Source organism: Panthera leo, chromosome E1 (assembly GCF_018350215.1).
Source record: "Panthera leo isolate Ple1 chromosome E1, P.leo_Ple1_pat1.1, whole genome shotgun sequence".
Taxonomy (NCBI): Eukaryota; Metazoa; Chordata; class Mammalia; order Carnivora; family Felidae; genus Panthera; species Panthera leo.
In genome coordinates this window covers 48,884,139-48,900,877 of record NC_056692.1, presented here as the reverse complement: position 1 = coordinate 48,900,877, position 16,739 = coordinate 48,884,139, and the positions used below count along the sequence as shown (strand labels likewise).

Genomic DNA, 16,739 nt, shown 5'->3' with positions numbered 1-16,739 from the left:
CATGAACATGAAAACAAGGGAAGCATGTTCAAATTTGGGACGCGACACTACAAACGTGATGTTGATCGTACGCGACTGGTAAAATCCTATGCAAACGCGTCAACGAGGCATCTTATGAGCCATCATTTCTTTTCCCCGCAGAAGCAACTCTCAGTCCACGCTCAAATGCATGCAAATATGGAAATCAGAAATAAAGAAAGGTTAAAAAAAAATAATAACTTAGGCAGACACAAATAAAAACCACCCTGTAGCGTCCGAGTGCTGCACGTGTTTATGATCTTAATTACATTTAAGGATTAAAAAACGTTCACTGATCTCACAGTTTATTCTACAACATCCAAATCTTCAAACCTGCTGGAAGAAGTCCACAGTATAAGCCCGGGTGCGTCTGCCACCTTTAAGCCTCCGTGCGGTTACCTGAAAGTCAAAAGTCTCAGTTGTGACTTTCTGAAGGTCTGATGGGCATGCCACAGATAAAATATGTTCTAACTCAGGAGGAGCTGGCCAGAGGTTAGAGCTGAATAGAGGGGCGCCCGGGGGGCTCAGTTGGTTGAGCGTCCGACTTCGGCTCCTGGCATGATCCACTGGTTCATGAGTTCGAGCCCCACGTCGGGCTCTCTGCGGTCAACATGGAGCCCACTTTGGATCCTCTGCCCCTGCCTCGCTCGCGTGCTCTCTCTCTCTCTCTCTCCTCTCAAAAATAAATAAATAAACATTTTTAAAAAGCTTATTAAGAAAAAGGATACTTGATATCAAAATTTCCTCATTTATGCCCAGAAACGATCAAATCCCATCTGCACCAGGCAACAGAATCTTTTGAAAAGTGAATGATTCACAAAGTCTTTAACTTTTAATTCACTGCCAAATCAGTAATTCGGCCTTTCACTGCACGAAGAGGGAAGCTGTTGGAAAGACAGCTACATGATCTATGTCAGAGACGTTGCTGGGAACCGTGGACTGAAAAGGCACCCTTGAGAAGCACACGGTGAAGTCACAGTGTTGCCACACCACCCAGCCGTTTATCTATTTTGGTCTAGAGAACATCTGCAGGAGCGCCAAACCCCCAGGGCACACGGGGCTTTGAAGATGTGGGCCGCCATGCTAAGAATTGCGTCATCTTAAAAGAAAGCTGGTCCCCTTAACCCTGCAACCGGGCTTCAAGACAATGTCTTGTCATGACTATGCAGGTGAGGCCCAGGCTTGTCAGGCACCTGCAGATTCTCTCAGTTTGTTCTGATCGTACTGACTAAGCACCGTGATTACAAGGAGTGGGCGGCTTCTCGAAGACAGGCTATTTACTAGAAATAAGTCCCCCCCCCCCCCCCCCCCCCCCCACAAATGGATATTATGTGTAAGCATTGTATTTATTTACTTACTGACTTAAGTGTTTATTCATTTTTGAGAGAGAGAGAGAGAGAGAGAGCGCGCAAGCAGGGGAGGGGTAGAGACAGAGAAGGAGACACAGATTCCGAAGCAGGCACCAGGCTCTGAGCTGTCAGCACAGAGCCGGATGCGGGGCTTGAACCCACGAACCATGAGACCATGACCTGAGCCACCCAGGCACCCCCACGTTTAAGCATTTCAATAAGGACCTTAACGTCAAGCCAGGGGGACTGACTCCCAGGGGCAAATAATACAAACTAATCAGCAGGCATTCCGAGCATGGGCTGTACCTTCTCCCTTGGTAGGTCGTCAGTTCTTCCTGAAGGATGGACGCTCGCTTTTGCAGAAAGTTAACCTAGAAAAAGACACCGTGTGTGAGCAGAGGTGAATATGGCTTCCGTGGCAGTAGTGTGCAACTAACGTGGTCAAATTTTATTCAGTTCTGGCAGTTGCCTGGCTCAAATGCAGAAGATTCATTGCATGTCAATGTTGCGTTTTTAACGTCTGGTCACACCGCATCCCTCCTGAAAATCCATCAGAGACCACAGAATCCATCCGAACTCCTGTCGCAGAGCCATTGGGACCTGGCCCCGGCCTCTCTTCGAGGCTCCGCCTCTCCTCCCGTCCTCCCCCACCCCTCCCCACCCACTATGTCTTCCCCACCCTTTTGCCCTTTGGCGTGGGGCCTCCTCTCCCTTTGGAAAGCTTGGCTCACCCTCTCCTATTTGTCCCCCGCTATTCGGTTCAAATGTCACTGCCCCTACCGACTTCCTCGACTCCTCCCCAGCTGCCCACCGCATCCCAGGCAAGATCGTCAACAGCTCCATTATTAGCATAGCCTTGTGGGTTTGGGTTTTCATATCTCTCCCCCCACCCCAACCTGAGAGCTCTTCTGGGTTAGGGAGGATGTTTCTCCGTCTCTGTGTCCCCAGTCTCTTTTCACAGGGCTGGGCATGAACCTGGTATTCACTAGTATTTAAGGAATGGATGAGTGGGTAGAAAGAAAACGACCGTCTTCTGGAAACCTCCAGCCATCCTGGGGATTCCCTGAGTTTGGAGAGACAATATTTTGTAGTGGAAAGGGCCTAAGCTTCGTCTGAAGTTGGGCCACCTTGGGTTCAACTCCTGGCTTGGCCTCTATGGCTCTAGGAAAGTTACTTAAGCTCTTGATGCCTCATCTGTGAAATGGGATTAATGACAGCTCCTTGCCAAGGTTATGAGGATAACGTGAAATGACTGATAGAAACTGCTTCGTGCAGAGCTCACAGCCGGTACCACCTCCCGCTCCCACTCCCAGGGGGGCTGAGGGCTAGAGGAAACTGGTGGCTTAGCATAGGCTCTTAAATCAGATCTCTACAAAGTGATTTGGTTTTGTTTTGTTTTTTTTTGAAGCATACATTTCTATATACCACTAAAGATACCTATACCACGTATAAATTCAAAAGCACCTTACACGGCCACATAGAAACGGTCTGGGGGTAACCTCTATGGCTTGATGTAATCAAGACTCAACAGGATTTGATCATTTCGGAATTGTTTACTCTTGCCTCTTTGGGCTGAACTGAAACCATGGCAACGGTTGGTTCTGAAACACAGGCAAGAGGATACAGCTGGCAGAAGAGCAAACGTGCTTTGCAAGAGAGGGAAGCACAGTTTTTCGAAATGGGTACATATCCAAGGGGTCCCCTCGGTTTTGCTTACTTATAGTATCAGCCCGGTCTCAGTTCTGTTCAATTGCTCAAAAGACCCATGGGACAATTGATAATGTTGACAGATGCAAGGATTACACTGATTCGGCTTCCCTCCCCCCCGCCGTGCTTTGCCACTGGAATTCCAACAATTTTCAGAAAACACAGGCACCTGTGCTTTCAAACTAAATTTGCTCACTATATGGCCTGTGACTCCCCCATGCAGCTGCCAATTCTGAGGCCCTAACGCAGCTGGCAGCACTCCCTTTCTGGGTCAACATCCAGTTTTAGGAGGCTGAAGTGGCTTTTATTACAGTGAAATGATATGAATGATAACAGAAGCCCTGCAGGTGGATATCAGATTTCTTTCTTTCTTTTTTCTAAAAAAAACAAAAACCAAAAAACCCCAAAACCAAAAAACGAAAAACACAACAAAACCCTCCTCTGAAGATGCCAGGTCCTACATAGCTGACCCTATGGAAGCTCTCCTACAAAGTTAATGGGTAAACCACACTTCAAGGGGAGCTTTTCATGCAAATAAAGATGACTTAAACCTTTCTATGTCAACACTGTCCTGCGGTACTTATTTTTCTGTGTAGAAGCAAACAAGGCAACACTTAGCTGACGGAAGCAATGGCCGACGGTAGCAATGGCCGACGGAAGCAATGGCCGACGGTAGCAATGGCCGGCGGAAGCAATGGCCAACGGAAGCACATGTATGGAATGATGCAATGAACATTTCATTTTCAGAGAAGAGGCTTTTTACTGAGGGGAATGCATATGGGGAGGCTAAAATTTGCCCTATGCTCTGTCTCACATATTACAAAAAAGTGAATGTGACTATCATTATCAAAATCGTTATTTCATAAATACATTTATCGAGCGCTCACTATGTGACCAGCAGTACTCTCGGCACAGAGAGCAAAGATCTCTTTCTCTGATGGAGCTGGAGCTTTTCCGGAAAAAAAGTACGTTTTCCTTTTTTTTCCACTTCTTAACAGAGACACGATTTGCAAATATTTTCTCCTATTCCATGGTATGTCTCTTTGGTTTCTGCCTCTTGTTGCCTTTTGAAATACGAAGTTTTAAATTTTGTAAAGTCCAGTTCATCTGGTTGGTTGTTTTTGGTGTCATAGCTAAAAAACTCCCACCTGCCCAATGCACAAGGATTTTCTCCTTCATCTAAGAAGATTTCTTCTTAGAGTTTTCTTCTCTGAGTTTCCCTGTGGAAAACACGTGAGGAAGGACTCCAACTTCATTCTTTTTTCCATGGGAATTATCCGACTGCCCCTGCACTGTTCTATTTGTCCCTCAGTGGAACCGTCCTGCAACACTTGAAAATTAACTGACCAAAAATAGAAGGTTTCCCCCCCCACCCCCGGACTCTCAATTCCATTTCATTCACCTCTGTGTCTATCCCTTTGCCAATGTTACACTGTCTTGATTATTACAGCCTCGTCGTGAATTTTGAAATTGGGAAGCGTGAGTCCTCCAAATTCATTCTGACTTTTTCAAGATGGTTTTGACTACTGTGGGTCCTCGCTATTGTTTTTCGCCATTCTCCGCCCTACAAGGATTCTTAGACACGTGAAGGCAATGCGATTGTCGTAAATTAAAACAGGACGTTTTAAATTTCTGAGTGTATGAGTGGGAATGTGTGGTTTCTTTCCCCTGTTAGAGTATAACAAGCTCATTGGCCTGGCGACACATAAAACGTGTTTACAGAAGTACGTGGAAAAAACTCACATTGGAAGTTGTGGAATTATTTTGAGCATCTAAATTTACATCAATCATATCTCTCGTATTTCATAAACTCTACCAAGAACTACACATCTCAGCAAGAAATACACATTTCAGCAAGAAATATTTAACTGAATTGTTTGAATACCTTGTCATTATTCTGCTTGGAATTTAAAATGCATCTTGTTCTAACAACCACATAAAACACAGCAGAATAAAAATGCTTCTCAATTAACCATGGTTTCTGTTTCTCTGCACTTTCACAGTCAGAAATCAACAATGTGCCAAGGGATGGCATTTGGGGCCTGGTACCAAGAGTAAAAAGGGTGAGGCCGTACTAGAATGTGACTGTAAATGAGTAAAAGTAACCATAACTGAACTTTTCAATTTCACGGTGCTTTTAAGAGAATCTTATCGAGACAGTGAGTTCCAAAACCAGTAAGGAAAACATTCTCAAAACAAAACAAAAAACAAAAACAAAACCAAAAACAAAAACAAAACAAAAAAGCAAAAACAAACCTCAAACCAAAAACCGATTCATCCTGAGTTGCACGTTATGCTAGGATATGATATTACTTTTCGGCAGTCAATTCCAAATTAAACTTATCTGTAAGGTCTGTTTTCAAGATACACACATCACCTGAACCCTTAGGAAAGGCCTTGATTCTAGTAATTACCTGTGACTTGAGGGAGGAAATGGTGTCTTCAAGCTCTTGCCTTAGAGATGCTGGCATCAATCCTTTGAATTTTGTTTCATATTCTTGCCGTATATAAGTTATCTGAAGTGGGGAAAAAAAAAAAAAGAAAGCTTATCAACGTCTCCACGGCAATGATCGTTTCAAATTTCAGGAATCTCGGGAGAATATCGATGTATCACAAAGCTAAGTTTGTTACACGTGGTCCGTAAAGATGAAATGAGAGGAAACAAGAGTTACAAACCAAAAAAGGCATTCAGTCTGCCCTTCTGAGTCCGGGAGAGAAGTCCCTGAAACACTTTATTTCTTTAAAATCCCCATTAACACAATTGATAGCGCTTGATAAGGAAACCACCTGTTCTCTCCTCGCCACTCAGGATAGACACGCTATGCTAATCTTCTCTTGCTCAGGATGTGGACTGTGATCACGACACACTGTGATCTGGGGACAACGTGTGGTGCGGTGTTGCGTGGATTAAGGCACTTCTTCAACCTGGCTGGGCACCTGGGCGCTCGATATAATCCATAGGACTATGAAGATGGGAATGAAAGAGGATCTACACTGCCGGGTCTCCAGATCTCAACACAGTGAGACAGGCGGAAGGAGAGTCTTTGGAGGGATGCACCTGCGCGGGGTAAAGAGGTACAAGAGGGTGAGCACGAATGCGAGTGTGTCCGTCTCGGTGTCTTTCTCCAGCTACGTTTATCTCTCTTCCTCCTAATCTGAGATGCAACGGAATTAAAAAACAAAAACAAAAACAAAAACCCGTTGCACGCGCTGTGTTTAACTTAACGGAATATTAAAGCTGAACGGCAGGGTATCCCATAAATGATGCATCGGACGCATCTGGAAAGAAGGTAATATGCTATGAAAATACATGCACCAGTTAGACACGTCTCAGTTAGACACGTCTATGGACTTACTGAAGATACTTTAAAATCACCAGCCTTCGACTTCCACCTTTTCTTACGTTAAACTGGATTAAGAGATGTGTTCTAACAGTTCTTTTCACTGCCCACTAAAATTGCACAGCAAAGGTTCTAGAACGGGATTTTTCCATTTTTGGCAAAGCGTTTTTTGACCTATGTTATAATCTTGTGATTTACACCTAAAAACAGAAATAATGAAAAATAATCTCTCCCAGGGATGCAGTATTTGATCTTTCCCACCTTCTCTTCTTGGACTTAAGTTCAATAGTTACATCAAACGAAAGGCACAGGCAAAGCAAAACACGTACTTTATAACACAGATCTCAGGGGCAACATTTGTTGAGGATCCACAAGCTACTCTATTGACCTTATTTTTCTATCATTCAACACTGGCTCTGAAATTCTGAGCTGCTACTCTTAAAAGGGATTCCTGCGTGCTTTCTTGTACCCTTGTTTGTTTGGAGTGTCTACGTTTGAAAGACAACAGGGCTGGGTATAAGAGTGCCCAACCCCACTTCCTTTCCCTCGGAACCCTGGAGACGTTTCTCTTTAAGGTCTTCTGGCATCGCATGCACCTATGGCGAAGGCTGAAGGCAGGCTGATTTGTTTTCCATGTTGAACGTGACTTTCTTTCTTTGCTTCAATGCCCACATGATTTCCTTTTTCTTCGATGCAGGAGCTTCACTGGGATAGGTTTTGGTACTAATGACGACCGATGTTCGTGAGAACACGGTGTGTTCCCTTTCATGCAGTTCTTTGAAGAATAGTTTCATGGGGCCATCACTCCTCAGTTTCAAGTACATTGGTGGTGAAGGCCAAGCACCTCAGCTCTTGGGTTAAACCTCACTGTTCCTCTGGACTCCCCTGCCCCCACTTCACTTTTCATATCTGATGGTCACCCTCTATTGGAGGCTGGGCTGTAGACGGCAGAGAACTGTGGGTGAACGAGACTGCCCTGTGATCACCCCTATCACATCCCTTTTTAAACCCAGCATGCTGTATTTTCCACCTTCAACTGAGGACCAGACATTTCTACTTCCTGTCTGCTAGTCCTTTGTTTTTATTTCACTGAATCTAAGTAAATGAGCTCTTGGAAAATCTGAAATTACCTCACTTATGAATGAGACTATGAATCAGGAAAATACTACTATCCTGCATTCTTAAACCCATTATCTTGAATTTAAAAATCATCATACCAAGCAGAATCGTTACTTGAATAAAGTCACAGAAAACTTTAATCTGTTGTTTGCTCTATTTACAAGGCTGATAATGTTACTACTAGCAAACATTTATTGAGTACTTTCAGTGTGCCAGATGCAATTCTGAGTGCTTTAGTAAGCGGTTAGTGCTTCTGACAACCCAGGGAAGGAAGCACAGAGAGGTGAGCCAGGATTTGAACTCAAGGAGTCTGATTCTCAAGTACGTACTCTCAGGCACTATGCTCTGCTGTTTCTCAAATAATCTCTCCAAATGCTGAAATGTTTTTTCCACCCCAAAAGCAAAAGGACGTCACAGACACAACCAGTTCGAGAAGTTTCATCCACTACACAGCAGTGCTCTCCTCAACGTAACAGGGGCTATGAGAAGGGGGCAGATGTATTACCGCCCTTCCAGACTTCCATCTAGTCTTTGTGGGTTTTTCGGTTTTCTTTGGATGACTATAATAACAACAATGATGACAATAATTGCTTCCCCATACTTTCCCCTTGGCTTAACATTTTTAAAAAAATTTTTTAAAGTTTATTTATTTTGAGAGAGAGAGAGAGAGAGAGTGGGGAGGGGGAGTTAAGCGCCCATTGGCTTACCACTTGAATCGAAGAATTATAAATAAGACTAATTTCAAACGTCTATGTAAGTGCAATGGACATATTGACCTAAACCACAAGTTCCATAAATCCCCCACGTAAGCAGACATTTTAAGGTCTAACCGGTGAGTGAAGGCTGTATCTAAGTTTGTCACATGGCAAAATGAGCAAGGGGAGGGAAAGAATTAGCTTATTTGCCTTCATATCACTTTTGACTCCTGCTACTATTTTACTGTCCCCGTCTGTGACCCAGGATGTGTCTGAGGGGGAATAACGTGGGAGTGATAACCTTTATCTACAAACTAATCACAAACTGTGAGCTGCTACCTATGCTAATCTCCCTTCCTTTCCCTGTCTTCCCACGTTTCCCTGGTGACCTGAATCCGGCCTTACCACAGATCAAGAAGCAGAAAGAAACGGAGTTGATCTAAGCCAAGGATTTGATGGACATACATTCCTTTTCCTAAGGGAAATGAAAGTTTTTACATAGAAATCTAGTTTATTATTAGGCTTGAATATTCATTTCCATTAGCATACACTGTCCAATTACACTACTGAGCGCTATGTTAGTTTATGAAATACAGAAGCATTTGAGGACTGCTCTCACTTGAGTAATTCTGGAAAGGAAGAGCTACGGCTGTTTTGGCTCATTTCCATCCCACCTCACCACTCCCACCTCCCTCTAAAAGCTTCCACATCCCTCGACCACACCACACCAAATAGACACAAGCCTCCCTCTCTCCTTCTTTTCCTTCCCTTTCTTCCTTTTGGCAGAAAAAAAATGAGGAAACCTAGGATCATGACAAATAGTGACATTCCTGTAATGTAGTAAGACCCCTGCATGCCCAGTGGAAATGGTGTATGAATAACATGGCACCCATGTGACCAAAGATAGCTGTGCTCTGCACCATGGCAACAGATTGCCCACCTTTCCCTTGAAGGCATAGCATTGACAGTATTTCCTTTAATTTCTAAAATGGACCATGAAGACTGAGAACACCCATGACTAGAGTTCAGTGTTACACTTCAGTTAAATGTATATCCTGGGTAATCGGACAAATACTCATTTGCATAAAGAAGAGTCCACAGAGCGTACAGAATAGGTAGTCGACTTGCACCAGTAGGGTCTCTGGAGATAAAAATTCAAAGTGATGCCGAGAAAAGTGAAGCTTGGAAATCTTACAATTTTCCTAAAAATATGGAAGGAGCACTAAAGCGTATTTTGTGGTGTTTTTATTGAAAAACACTATCAACTAGTCACGTCGAGATGTCCAATCCATGTCCAATATGTCATCTTCCTGTCGCGTAACAAAGCAAGTAAGATACGAGTGTGAGGCTTTGTACAAACAACTTAAGGGCCTCAGCCACAGGGTATTTGATTGCAAGCTCCAGTGTGCCCGATACGGCATTCACTTTTGAAGAGGTGAGGAAAGGGCCACTGGTGGCCACTGGTGTTGCTTTGTCACGTGTCCCTGCACAGCCATTTGTAATTGTCTTCTGAGGTAAGACTGAAGCAGTTCAGGAAAATGAGTGTGCTTGATATTACCTTACGCAATCCAACCAAGCATTTCTGGGGTCCGTTCAGCAGAGGGAGAAGGGAACTAAGTCACAATTCTACTGATGGCATCTCTGAAAGGTCTCCTCACTTCTCTGCGTTGCCCCTGGGACCAGTCCAGTCTGGATGCCTTCATCTTGTACCTGGCCCACTGCAATACTGGTATGTTGGTTTTGGATTTGGATTCAAATTTTCTTAATATCGAAAATGAAACTCAGAGGCGCCTGGGTGACTCAGTAGGTTAAGTTCCAACTCTTGATTTGGGCTCAGGTCATGATCTCACAGTTCGTGAGATTGAGCCCTGTGTCGGGCTCTGTGCTGATGGCATGGAGCCTGCTTGGGATTCTGTCTCCCCCTCTCTTTGCCCCTCCCCTGCTCATGTTCTCTCTCTAAGTAAATAAATAAACATTAAAAAAAAAATAAAATCAAAATCGAATCCTTTAAAAGGCCAACAGGGTCCTGTCCAGTCTGGCCCCTATCCACCTCGTATTCCTGTCACTTGAGGGTCCCCTCACTTCCAGACACCTGACCGGACAGCTTCTTTCTGTCCACTCACCAGGTTCCCAGACACTTGTCCTCACAACAGGCCTTTCTCATCTTCCTCTTCTTACCTTCCCATCCCGTGGGGCTTTGCTGTTCCTCCACCTAGATCTCTGGGCATGAGGGTCCTGAAGTGTGGTGATCTCAGGGGTGCTATCCACCCAGGCACCCAGCATGGGGACCTTGGCAGGCCCTGGTCAGGACGTTGCGTCTGGGGCAACCACCTTCCAACTTCAGATGGGTTGGAGCCCCTCACTGTGGCAGGCAGCAGCTTTCCTCAGTTTCCTTTTGGGAACGGAGGCAACACCAGCCCTTGCTTTAAAGCTGCGACCCAGTCTCTTGTCATCTACCTGGCAAGGAGCCCTCTCAGCGCTTTTGTTCCCTGTTACCCCTGGGATTTTCGTCCCGGCTGCCTCTGCCTGCTGATGGGCTCAGGACCCTGTACTCATGGTTTTGGCTTCACTTGCCACTCCGGGGTTCTGTTCTGTTTCCAGGTCACGTGCACGGATGTCCATCCTACTTCTGACACCAAATACATTTTACTTTTCTCTTTTTATATTTTGCCAATCATCATTGAGTGTTTGGAGCAGAGGGGGTGCCTCATAACTTGACCACATAGAGCCATCTTGTGCAAAGGGGCAGACCATAACCTGCCTTTTAACTTAATATAGTCAACTGTGGGAGTTAAGAACCCAGACTCTGGAGTGGGAATGTTGGAGCTGAATCTGGGTCCCTAACTGCATGCCCTGGGAAGGAAAAAGAAGTGCCTCCGCTTCTCTTTCAGGAAAATGGGAATTATAACTTCTCGAGACTGCTGTGAGGATTAGATGACTTAACACATGTAGAAGTTTTACAAGAGTGGCACTTAGTAAATGTTCAATAAATGTTAGTTATCCTTACACCATGTATTGGAGACTATACATATATATTTCATTATATTATATACATGTGTGTTATGAAATTATACACACACACACACACACACACACACACACACATTTCATTTAGCCAAGCCTCTATCATTAGACTTTTTGATTTCTAATTATTTATAATGGCAGAAATCCTGATAACAAATTATTTAAATTATTTGCATATATTCATAATTAACTTGAGGGCTCCATTTAAATCTCCTTTTGCATTTTTTAGTATCTACTGATTGAGAAAGTACATAATGACAAAAACCTCCTACGAATTCAGAATCAACTTTAAGTGAACTTGTATTTTATAAGTAAAATCATCTACATGCATTTGGAAAGTAGTAGTACCTGTTTTTGAGCCATATTATTTATCCAGGCTACTGACAATGATTGGTGTATGTATGAATTTTCTCGACCCTTCCTTGCCAACAGCCCTGGCCCACAGGTGGGGAATCATTGCTACTTGCTGCATGATTTAAGGCAAGAATCTCAGCTCAAAACTCTCCCTCCATCCAGCCTGGATTTCTACCAATTAGATAAATATTGGCATGGGGGAAACTGTCAGATGCTTCTTCTCATTACGGGTTAATGTGTTCAGAACGGTGTCCTTCTAACACCTGGCTTAGCTCAACGCCATAAAGCAAAGTGGGTTTGACTGCTGAGAGTAGATTGAAGGGTTGGAGACGAGGGAAAGAGCAAGAGGGACATTTGGAGCACAGTAGATACTCTGGGAGAAGGGGGACGTGGGGGGGCACTGCAGGAGGGGGTTTAGAGGAAGTGCAGAACATCAAAAAGATGGTGGGCTGCCGAAAGGCGGTGGCAAGCAGGTAAGAGGAGGGCAGGAGAGGGACACAGGGAAGGAGGCTGCTGGGGGGATCCGCTATAAGGCGAACAGAAATGTGGGGGATGTGTCTGAGTGATGGGCCTTTGTGCAGCAAAAAGTTTTTGCAGGGGCTTTTTAGGGGAGTGAGTCTATAAAACTCATTGGTTTGATATTGAATTCCAATGTGGTTTAAAGAATAAGAATGAAAGAAATTGTAGTGAACGATGGTACCAAAAAAAAAAAAAAAAGAAAGAAAGAAAAAAGCTCTGGTGCAGCTGAGAAAAAATGCTCTGCCTTCTAAGAAATTTCATTTTTATTGGGGTTAAGGTATTATGTGTTGCCACAGCAACTGCCAAGAGAGATCCATTTTAAGAAGGGCGCTCTGCAGCAAAGCTGGTGTACTTTGATTCCGGAGTACAAAGTGGAAATGTAGAAGTAACCATAATTTTCTCAACAGTCTCCAAAATATTCATTTCCCCCCCTTTCTTCAATATGGTTTTTTCTTACGGTTCTTTATTCCAACCGGCGTAGCCTCCACGCCCCGCACGTAGGAACCAGTGTCCACCCCAAGGGGGTGATGCCTGGTGCTGACTGGGCCCGAGCCTCTCAGGAGAGGGGGTGGCTGACTAACGAAGCAGCCACCGACCCCTATATGGTGGGAGGAGAGCGTGAACTAGTTTCTGGAAAGGGCTCTGGTTTTAGGAGGAAGGAACGCTTTTCCGGTACCGTGGAGGAAATGGTGGCCTGGGGATGAAGACAACGGTTCAAACCTAGCACTTTAATTAGGTTTGGATGCTCTGAATCCAGATTTGGGTAGGTGAAAAAATTCCTGACACCAAAAAAGAAATGTGGGTCTGAGAACTTACACATACAGAAAAGACGGGAAGCAGGTATGATAATCGGAAAATTACCAATAAACTGTCCAAATCTGCCCACGAATCAAAGGCTTAACTATCTAATAAAAAGGCTGGGGTTGTGCCGTGAAATAAACATTTGCAAATATTAAAATCTGAGGGGATATTTGGCACATAAGCTGTACCCTTTCCCTCCTGATGAAGAAGAAAAAGCTGAAATTGTATTTTTGGGCTCCTATAAACGAATGTGGTCTTTGGAGGTACTCATTTGGAATTGCACAAGATGCATGTTGTGGATATTTGTTTCACCCTTCAGCATTCATTTAAGGGTCTTCTAATTACTGGAATACATCCCCCGCACACACACTGTCCCATCCAAGGTCACAGCGATAGAGTATGTGACAAGGCCTAGGCAATCATCACATCATATTCCCCCTATGCTGCGATCATTTGGGGCCTGGATACATGATCCAAGTTCAGGTAAGCAGAGTCACCAAGAGTCAGGAGACAAACTCTCTCATCCACTAGACTTCACCCTGGGGGATGTCCTTCTGGGGTTGCGGCCGCCATCTTGCTACCACAGAGTGAAAGCTGGACTGAGGGGGAGCCAATCCAGAGGAAGAAGAGCTGAAAACTAGAGAGAGGGGGAGAGAGAGAGAGAAATGGGGCCCTTGGTCAAGCTGAACCTGAAGCTAGCCCCGTCCTGACATTTTTCACTTGGGGTTGTGTTTTCTGTCACACGCAACCAAAACAGTCCTGACTGAACCAACGTGGAGTATGTAAAACATTAGCTTGCATCTATGTGTTGCGTCTGTTTGACCAGGGGTCAGCAAATTTGGGCCTACAGGCCAAATGTGGCCCACCACCTATTTTTGTCAATAAAGCTTTATTGGAACCCAGTCATGCTCATTTGCTTCCCCGTTATCTACGGCTGCTTTCGCGTGCATTGATCGCTCAGGCAGAGCTGTGCGATCTTGACAGAGACCCGACGGCCTGCTGAGCCTAAACCATTTTCTGTGTAGCCCTTCACAGAAAGTCGGCTGGTCCTTGCGCAAGGCTGAGAAACCCAAGGCAGGGACTGGACTTGTTCTGCCAAGTGCTGGGGCCGCAGCATTTGTCTCACCGCCTGGCAGACGGTAGCAGCTCGGTCAATATTTGTGGAGTGCACGAACGAATCCGACCTCACGGCACAGGGTTGAAAGCCAGTCTCTGTCTCAAGACGACAGGGTCTTCGGAATGTTGAGGAAACTCATCACAAAACCTCTCCCCAAATACAGAGAGCAGATGCTGTCGTCACAGCCTGCAATTTTTAACCGGCACTGTGGCTACACAGCAGGCCAGCGTCAGGGCCGAGAACATCTGAGGCAAACACGAGGCCTGCGGGGCTGCTGAGGTTCACCCTGAAGGAGAGGAGTTGGCTTCGTCCGTGTTCTGTCCCCTCCTCTGGCTTCTTCCCCCTTCCTCTCACTACCAGACTTTTTATAGGGTTGCAACATTAAATGACTCATGCCTCTTAGCTTGTATGTTTGTTTTCTCCTGAAATTAAACGCTGGCTCTTTTCTCACTGGAATATATTATTTTGGCTTCTGTTCCTAATGTTTTTCTTCCTGATGATACTGTTCCTGATACTTTTCTTCGCATAGGTCGCTGTATACTATGAACACACCCTCGCTTCAAAGAAAGGCTGGTATGAAGTCTGAGAGGATTATGACGTGTGTGCCAATTCTGGAGGCTGGGACTGAGAAAGGCTGAGTGCGGGAGCCCGGGGAGGTACACGCTGGAGAACGGGGACACCGCGCGGAGGGCCGAGTTCACGGGAGTTAAAGGGAAGCCATATGTCCACTTGCCTTGGGAAAGGTACATCTCTGAAAGGGTCTGGAGAGAACACTTTGGGGAGGGACAGGGCTCCTAGAAGTGCCTGGCCTTCCCCTCAGAGACAGACTTCTGGGTCAGCTCTTTCTGGTTGGGGCCAGACCTTGTGAAAAGGTCATGTCTGTCAACGCAGGGCCAAAACCCCAACCGAGGGGGGGAGGTTGTTAATAGGAGACCCAGGAAGACTTGGGGAGCGAGACTGGTATTCAGTAAGGCCGGTTTGGGTTCTGGAGTCCACTGGACATTTACTCTTTGTACCCTGAAGTAAGGTCGGAAGACATGGCATGTAGTAAACGCTCAGCGAACGTTGTTTGAATGAGTTAATGACTGAACAAAGCTGTGGGTGAATAGGTAGCTGGGACCTGGAAATTACGGAGGGCAGCAAAAGTCACCCCCTACGAGTTTCAACTGAATGTAACAGAAAATGAGGGGAGATCAACACTTTAAATACCTGAGGTGCTAGGGGACTGTATTAAGGAATTGATAATCCTCCGTGTATTATGAAGACGCTGCTCAATCCTTCCATAAAGTCTGGGAGACAGAGGATAGCCTACCCATCTCATAGATGAAGAAACAGGCCCACAGTGAGTGAGTACTAGAACCAGGCCGAAGCCAGATATGTAAACCTGCACTGGGCCCGCTCATTACTGGGAGGTGGGGGGTGAGGAGGATTGATCTGGAAGCGTTGAGAGAAATCTGAAGGGAGACAGCCTGGGGCTCAGGGACGGTGGGAGCGGCTGTAGTGATGTAGGAGAGCGAGAGCTCTGGGCTGAAGGCAGGGCTGTGGGAAGGTCCTGCAACAGAAGCTGATGGTGAACTGGCTTGTAAAAAATAAAAGCGAGAGGTGAGTTGGAAGAGAATTCAGGCCTCAGCCACGTGCCCAGAAGAGCGATGGCGCTGGAGAGGTGGGGTAACGGGTGGCGGGGGCCCGTCTCTGTGTGTGTGGGAGAGAGGACATGGCTTCGGGTCTCATTTACTTAGTCTGAGGTGCCGGGGAGACGTTGACGAAGAAAAGCCAAGGGGGCTGATGAGGAAGGCCAGGATTGGAGGTCCGAGAGCCCTAGGCTGGAAAAGCAAGGTGAAGCCTTGGGAACGGACGGGCTCTCTGAAGGGGGAAGGAGAGACTAAGAACCTGCCAGGAGCAGAGATTTCATCCCCAAGGGGCTCCACCATTCAGGGTGCGGGAGCACTGGAATGAGAGAAAGATCAGGAATGGTGGGAGAAAGGCAGGGGAGTGGGGAGCTCGGCCTTGAGTTTCGCAGGAGGCGCCGCTGCCGGGAGGCCAAGGATCATGGCCATCATCGCCTCCCATGTTGTCACGACGCGTGAAACAAAGCCATCTAGACAGCGTATCAGCCCTGAGGGATTTGGGTGAACAGCCATGCTACAACTAAAGAGAGTGTGGGATGATGGGATTAGTCCGTTGATAAGTGTGTTGTTTCCCATTTTAAAAGCAAAAATTACAGCAGGGGTGTCTGCATTCTCACGTTCCGTTAAATATCATCCCAAATAGCTGATTTAGTCGGAGCTCTTTGACCCGGTTCGAGGGCATTTTTTGAAAGAGGCAAGCTATGAGTGCTCTTTCTTTTCTGCATATTTAAACTCTTGACAATTATAAATAAGTTAAACCTCTCCCTCAAAGTACCAATTATCTCCTTATGTTTGAGAAGGCACGTCTTGCCAGATATGGCATTCTATACAAAACACAAAACGGGAACACAAAGGCGGCCATTGTCCTACTGGTGTGCCCGGGATTTACTTAGGCAGCTCCTAATGAGGGTTTTGTGCCTGAATCCCCTTACCTCCCAACGAATGGGAACAGAGACCCCACAACCTCATAGCAGAAAATTTCAAAACACCATTGTAAACAGTCACTGACTAAATTCACCAGTTGTTCACCTTTACACAGCGGAGATAAAAGGAATTTTCATTCAATT

At 45.6% G+C, this 16,739-nt stretch overlaps 1 protein-coding gene across 3 annotated transcripts in view; it reads right to left on the bottom strand.

Moving 5' to 3' along the window:
* Window positions 1-253: 253 nt before the first annotated feature.
* CEP112 (centrosomal protein 112) overlaps window positions 254-16,739 on the bottom strand; it is a 412,041-nt gene continuing 395,555 nt past the window's right edge. For all 3 annotated transcript variants that reach the window (XM_042916491.1, XM_042916492.1, XM_042916494.1), the window contains 3 exons: window positions 5,489-5,590; window positions 1,674-1,738; window positions 254-417 (listed from right to left, as the gene is read on the bottom strand). In XM_042916491.1, coding sequence (XP_042772425.1) covers window positions 414-417; window positions 1,674-1,738; window positions 5,489-5,590 — 171 coding nt within the window. In that variant the 3' untranslated portion in view covers window positions 254-413. The remainder of the gene's footprint in view (window positions 418-1,673; window positions 1,739-5,488; window positions 5,591-16,739) is intronic.